Genomic DNA, 7,909 nt, shown 5'->3' on the forward strand with positions numbered 1-7,909 from the left:
ATTTGTATATGTTAAAAGTCTATTATGAGGTAATATAATTAAAAATTGTGAGCGCTAAATACAATCTTAATTATTTTAAACAGATTTTAAGCACATAAGTGCCACTAAAATATTAATCTTATAACTCGTTTAACTGCCCTACACAAAAGTTAAAACCTATATCAGTTTTTTAATGATATATACACTCCAAGAAAAATTTATTTAAACAGTGCTTTTTTACAAAAATAATGTCAATGACTGAAAGTTTATAAGTACTCCTATACCCATTCATACAATCGATTTAGTATAACATCAACTCTTAATCAGAAATACAAGTTCTCTGACAAATTCAATCGATTTCATTAATTTATTGATGTAAAAAGTACAAAACTAGATAGAAAAGAAAAAACAACTAAAATAGATAGTTAAATTTCCTTATGTATACAAAACGATTGTACTACTACATCACTGATATTTATATGACTTAAAAGTTATATTTTTCATTACAAGAACTGTCACAGTCAAATACCTTCCAAAAGAACACTTCCTTGAAAAGTGAGTGTAAAATGCAATGAGGGTTAATTATTTCATATATTTATTTGCAATGGATAATTTGAATCCTATAAACATAATTATGAAATAATGATCAAATCTTGTGCTGACAAATTTAACTTTATACGGAACAATTGTTAACAAAGAATATACACTTTAAGATGAAACAATCTAAATGAACAATAAACTTATAACTAGGATGTCTACAAAATCTTACTAAATGCTAACATTTAATTAATACACTCATCCTAATATTATTACAACAACATTTAAAACAAATACAGTAACAATTAATAATACACGCTAATAATATGACTAATAAAATAAAGTAATTAAAAAATAATCTAAACAAAAATTGAAATAATAAATTTAACATCATCGCACACTACAGTGATTTAGCTAATCTTCATTTACAAATGCACATAACCCTAAAAAATCTCATGCTATAAATGTCATAAAAATTCTTTCAAAATCAACCAGAAAAACAATAAATTAACTGTAAACAAACAGTGTTAGTATATAAATAAAAATTTGTATATATTGTATAATGTAATCGCTAAAAATAATTAATAATTATAAATCACAATAAAATATTAGGAATACCTGTTATTGTTCCCCCTAACTAATGTAAAAAACACATCAATAATAAGAAGTGGAAGAAGTATCCAAAGCGGAGTCAAAACATAGTATGTTGAAACATGTATCGATGGATTTTGTAATTTTAAACAAAGCATAATTTGTGATGCTAGTTTTAAAATAATTGCAAATAAATACCATATTTTTCTTTGGACAGAATTAGAAAGTCTATCATGTCCATTTTTCCAATGTGACATCATGTTAAAGAAAACATATATTAATAATATACTATCATAAACCCATAAAGGAATAAACACAATAAACCAATTCCAGTTTGTTCGGGAATCCAAACGAAGCACAATTAATATTAGAAACACTAAAAGAACAAACCAAGTAAATAATGCTCTGTGTAGAACAGCCATACTTTTACTTCATATATTCATTAATAAATATAATTTTATTTTAGAAGAAAATCTTTTATTTTAAATTTCATTACAGAGGATACCTAAAAAAAATAAACAACATAACATTATTTATCAGTGAAAATAGACGACTACGTTAAATAAATGAGACAATAATTTCAACACAATCATACATCACACCAGAGCTGATCACAAAAAAAATGATTTATATAACATCAGGTAAACAAAACATTCACAAGAGATTATTTAAACAAAGAAACAGAGATGAAAAAAGAGAAGATTGATTTTTTTTTATTTATGCACTATAAGTATCAAGTTATTTTGCTAATATATGAATATGTTTTACATATTATAATGTTTTTAAAGGTAAATTAAAAATATTTTTAATAGAAATTGTTCACATGTTAATTCATTTTCAAAAATTGTAATCTATTTTATGATTACTCAACAATTTGCAGAGAAATGGTTATATTACTGTCTCACAATCTCAATGAATACTATTCTTGTTATATGACTTGTACATCTATTTTTTATAAAATGAATTGTTACATGTATTGACAGTTCTAAATGCTTAACAGTCAATTATAAAATAAAATATAAATAAAATAAATATATGTTTAAAAAATTGTTGCTAACTGTGTATAATCTATTACAAATATAATTATTTCCAGATATCATGAAAACAGATGACAAATTTTTATACATAAATATATAAGCATACCATGTATAGACAACTTAATACATTTTTCTTAATATTTTTTATTTATTTATTTATATGCATCGCACATTGAAAAGATTTGGGCTTTTCACAGCTTGCTTTCTGAACAACAAAAAAATTAAGACAATCCATTAAAAAATCAGTATTTATCAAGATAATTACTGATCAATAATTTTATAAATATAAAATTAAAAAAGGAATATAAATTAAAATTATAAGTAAAAAAATTAAATATGAAAAGATTAAAGTTTTAAAAGATTAAAGAAAGAACTAAGCTAGTAACATCAGAAATTTCAGCAAAGAATAACAACCATAATTACTAACTTAGTGAATAAATACACTATCTGATTATGCACCAACTTAAAAAAAATCTACATTAATTTGAAATTACAGATAAATATTTACTTTTAAAATTAAAGCAATTAGCATGGAAAAAAATATTTTATAAGATCAATATAAATTTAAAAAATATTTTATAAAATTAACAAAAGTTATAAAATAATTTAATAACTTCTAAGAAAATTATTCTGAAGTCATGGTTTCCCAGAATAGTACAGACTGAACATAACTAATCTAGAAGTAAGGAATTATTTCCTTCTATTAAACATCAAAACCAAGATGATCTTAACTGACCTCATCTCAAGAGATGAGGTCAGTTAAGGCATTAAATAAATTGTAGAAAAAAGAGATATGCCTAGCCTTAAGGATGAAACATTAAATAAGGTTCTCAAAAAATTAGAAAAGTCCACAAGCCAAGGTAAAAGCTTTTAATAGTAAATGGAATACAGAAACGTATTCTGCACTCATGCCCTAATAATGCAATTGTTAAAGTAAAAAAGGTTCTAAACTGAATCGGCACATTCCATCAGACAAGTAATCCTTTATATAAACATAATAACACATTCCATGTGTGAAAATTTTAGCAGATCCTCAATATGAACCTAAAGAGTGATTGATTCTGCTCATTAAATTGTCAATGTGATCAGAAAAACTCAAATGAGGGTCAAATATGATGCTTGCCAATAGGAACAGTATCTTGTCTATGTACAAGATATACAGCTTTATTTAGCCAACAACCATTGAAAGCTGCATCTATTTTTCACAGATAAAAATCAGTTTCATACTACAATCTAGGCCACAAATAGAAAGTAACAGTAATAATTTCTGCTAAACCTCAATTGAGTAAGCTTCCACATGGAAAGGAACTTAATCATAGTGCTATCTTAATAGCTGTAAATATTTTTAAGAATTTTAGCATATGATAGCACATTTTTTTTCTTTAGTTCTATTTCCAATGATATAACTCGTATGACACTGACTATCAAATACTTCAGGGTATATAAACAAGTTTAACATTGTACGTAACTTTAAACTGGCATTTTTAGGCATATTATTCATGGCCTAATATCAACAAACTTCTTTCTAAAAGAAAGTTTCTACATAAACTCCTGCTTTTTGTAGATAATAATCTATAAATGGATGATAATTTAGAAAAAGCTAAGACCAATATATAGTTGCACCCACAACCTTCACCAAATCAACAGGTTGTACTATGAAAGCAACTAAAACCCACCACAGAAAGTATATCATTGTCATTTTTATGAAATTTAATTTATAAATTATATTGAATACACTAGATGCATAAATAAACTTCAAACTTATTTTAATTCCAATACTCTTCATGACTGTTTACCATGAGTATATGATACTTTACTTTTTACACTAAAAAATTTCATATACACTGTATAGAAGAATTTTTCTTATGGTGTAAATGTCAACATTTATAAGAAAAAATGTATAACACTAATAAAATGTTTAATTTTTCAAGTTCTTTAATTTGAGGATTATTAATTAAGAAATGACTTTCAAACTATTGGAACTTTCAGAACTTATTAGCAGCAACTTTTTTAGAACAGTCTAGTAGTGCTGTTGTTAATGGTAACCATCTTAAAAGGGTTAAGAAATCAAATAACAGGTTTGTATCTGTTGTATTTTTTCATTAGTATGCTGGTTTTTGTCAAACTTTACCTGTATGTAAATTTCATATTGTCCCATTTGTGTTGAGATTTTGAATTTATTGTGTTGTGTATAAATTTTACATGTTTCAATTAATATGTTAGTATGTGTGTCCTGTTTCTACAAGATGATTTGAACATTTTGATTCTATTGCACATAGTCCCTGTATATGTTACTAGTACCTGTAGATGAATGTGGATTCAGTCTATCCAATGTATTATTTAGTGTGATTAGTGTAATTTTAATTTATATACTCCTATTGGGGTTCACTATATGATCTTCTATATTTGTATGTTGTTTTTGAAGGTAACACAATAGCAATTTTTCCTGAAAATGTTGGTAATTTTGTACAACTGCTGATGGTTGATGTGCATTACTGCTATGTATTTTTTATCAACAGTACTGTTTATGATCTTGTATTTTATGTAGCATGTTGTTTATAAGTGTGGGTGAGTTGCTATTAACATATACTAGATACTTTACTGTACTGATGATACTTTACATGTTTGTGCCATGAGGCATGAGGGGTGGTTAGATGTGTTGAGAATAAATTTGTCTGTTAAAGTAGGGTTTTGTTAATTTTAAAGATTTTCTGTTAAATGTTATGTTTGTTATCTATTTTGAATACAGCAAGATCAAGAAAATTGAGGGACTTGTATCTATATTCTGCAGTGAAATTTAACACTCTTAGCACCACACCTTCCTTTCTTTTTCCTGTTTAGCCTCCGGTAACTACCATTCTTAGCGCCACACCTTTCTTCCTTTCTTTTTCCTGTTTAGCCTCCGGTAACTACCGTTTAGATAATTCTTCAGAGGATGAATGAGGATGATATGTATGAGTGTAAATGAAGTGTAGTCCTGTACATTCTCAGTTCGACCACTCCTGAGATGTGTGGTTAATTGAAACCCAACCACCAAAGAACACTGGTATCCACGATCTAGTATTTAGCACCACGCCTAAATCGGTAAAACTTCACCCCAGGCCAGACATTTTTTATTTATTTATTAAGACCATTACGTGTGAATCAAAATTATACACGGGGCCGTTTTGACATTGCTAAAAATGTATCAGATTGATACAAATGGCACTAAGAGTGATAAATTAGGGTGTAATTGTTACTGGATGAGGGAACTTGTGACATCTTTTATTATCTTTGTTCATTAACACAGTGATGTCAATATAATAATACCAACAACAAATTACTGACTACCCGCCCACATTGATTCAAATGCAGAGTGACTTAAAATACAAAACAATAACATATATCAAACAGTCATATAAAATTACAACATTTTCAGGAAAAAAGGTTACCATGTCTCTTCCAAAACAATATCATACACAATACTAACAAAACACTGAGAAATGCAGCAACCAGTGAGTATACAAATAAAAACTACAGTATTTGCAATAAGCACTACATTGGATACACTGGATGCACATTTACCTATAGACATAAGAACACCATTAAGAACACCAGGTTCTACACACAATAGAATCAAATTTTCCAAATCAACTCATAGAAACAAGCCGTACATACAAAGACATAAACTAAATTATGTAAATTCTATCCACTGTATAAAAAACCATCTCAACATATTTTTTAGGTGGAGGAACCCCATTTACAGAGCCCTAGGCAGTGTTGGACTCATTAAGAGGTTCCACAAGATGTTATTAAATGCTATGTATTCCTGCACACTACCGATTAAACCTCCACTCCTGGCTACCCACCCTTCCTGGTACAGCTGGTATGTATTACTGAGGGTATACACCCTCACACACATTCAGACACCACTATCAACAGACACTGACCTCACACCCACAAGGGCACCATTAAAAACAGTATTACTACTAATTCCACTGAATACACTGCTGATTAACTCTAAAAGGTTCTTTGGAAGAAAGTTTCCAGGTTTTGAAAGTTAATTATTTAATATTAGAGAGGTTAATTCTGCAGAATTACTAAATCAACTTCAATTCTTTTCATACTTAAATCACAGTAGATACAAGGATCACAAAAACACAAGATCTAAATGTTGAAAAGCAGGTAACCCATGCAAGGTCAAAGTCCACACTACATACTCTAGTCAATTAGCAATCAGTTTTGTGAGTTATGATGACCTGTTCAGAAGTTAATCTGTTCTGTGGAGAGAGGTTTAGAGTTATGATTAAGGTTAGAGTTAAAATTAAAGTTGGAAGGTTATCATTTTGTAGGGAGAAGAATAAACCATAAACTAACCTTAATAATCATAAGAATTGGAGTCAGCCATTGAAGGTGACTGCCGGAGCTCTTCATAAAGTGATTAACCATCAAACACATAAGTAATAGCACCAGTACATGTAATGTAGCGTCTCTCTGTAGCGACTATATTTCCATTTATGCATAAATTCGGCCAAGTGTCCTACAAGATGGTGTAGTTACTGCCAATACTTTGGTAATTTATCTCTACCCTTTCTCCACAAAAATCTAACCTTAATCACAGAACAAATTAGCATCTTCACAGGTCACCATAATAAACAAAACTGATTGCTAACTTACTAGACTACTGACAATGCAGGGCTAATTTTAACCTTGCACAGGTCACCGCTATCCAACCCTGCTTTCTGACATCTACATCTTGTGTTTTCCTGATCCTAACCATATCTATGGTATATTAAATATGAAAAAACTGAAGTTGATCAAGTAATTGCTCAGAATAACCTTAAAGAGTTATACATTTTGTCATGCTAATCAATCTGAAGATAAAGATATATTCTATAGCCCACAACCAATTTTTTTATTTACACTGCAATAAAAATTGAAAATTTTAATGACTTTACTTTCTAGGATATCTTATAATAAAAAATAATAAATTTAAAGGATAGAAGTAATCATAAAACCCTGGCCAAAACAAATAATAAATCACGTTACTTGTAATTAACAATCTAATTAAAGCGCATATAAACTTCATTTCTGATATCGTAATGCTCTTCACTTACGTGCTCACAACGACAGCCCAAAAGGTAAGACAATTTTCCTTGACACGTGCATTAAAAATGCACTTCAGTTAATGAAAAGTAGGTTATGCTAAGAAATAAATTATGAGACACAGTCATCCATTTATCATTTCAAAGTACACTTAAATAAAACAAGAAGTTATAATGGTGTTTAATTTTAATACGTTTCATGAAAAAGTATTAACCTCTAATAAAAAAAGATTTCTTAAATTCTTGCACATATTGTAGGTTATGTTTATACCAGTGTCTTTAAAGCTAATGACAACAGGATTAAATATTAAAAATATACAATGTAAATCATCATCCATACAACAGATAATTTGCAGCCACGCGTGTTTTTTTTTTTTAATAAATGCTTTGTCGTATCTAACAACCTTAAGTCAAATGTAAATCCCAGTACTTAAAAGCTCATTTTCCACGCCAAGACTATTAGTAGCTAACATCAGCTGATCAGTGTTTTAAACACCAACAGCGGTATTCTATGTTGTGATATAAAATTATATCTATATAGTTTTGTTAATTTATACAATTGTGAAATATTATATGAAATCAATAATCCGCATAAATATTATCAAATAGAATTAGTTTAATAAACACGTTTCCTACATATGAAACCCAGTTTAAATAGAAGTGGTTTTCAGAATAAGCCCT

The 7,909-nt window shown here is 28.4% G+C and overlaps 1 protein-coding gene across 5 annotated transcripts in view; it reads right to left on the reverse strand.

Moving 5' to 3' along the window:
* Positions 1-7,699, reverse strand: part of LOC142323611 (transmembrane protein 60) — a 34,204-nt gene extending 26,505 nt beyond the window's left edge. For 3 of the 5 annotated variants that reach the window (XR_012756134.1, XM_075363460.1, XM_075363457.1), the window contains exons 1-2: positions 7,241-7,699; positions 1,135-1,612 (exon numbers count right to left, since the gene is read on the reverse strand). Coding sequence is in view for 4 of the 5 variants with exons in the window: in XM_075363460.1 (XP_075219575.1) it covers positions 1,135-1,529 (395 nt within the window). In the remaining variant the exon portion in view is untranslated. The remainder of the gene's footprint in view (positions 1-1,134; positions 1,613-7,240) is intronic. The other 2 variants (XM_075363458.1, XM_075363459.1) reach the window with 2 other exon arrangements.
* Between the last annotated feature and the right edge of the window lie 210 nt (positions 7,700-7,909).

The sequence above is a fragment of the Lycorma delicatula genome, chromosome 4, assembly GCF_047948215.1.
Source record: "Lycorma delicatula isolate Av1 chromosome 4, ASM4794821v1, whole genome shotgun sequence".
In the NCBI taxonomy this organism is placed as follows: Eukaryota; Metazoa; Arthropoda; class Insecta; order Hemiptera; family Fulgoridae; genus Lycorma; species Lycorma delicatula.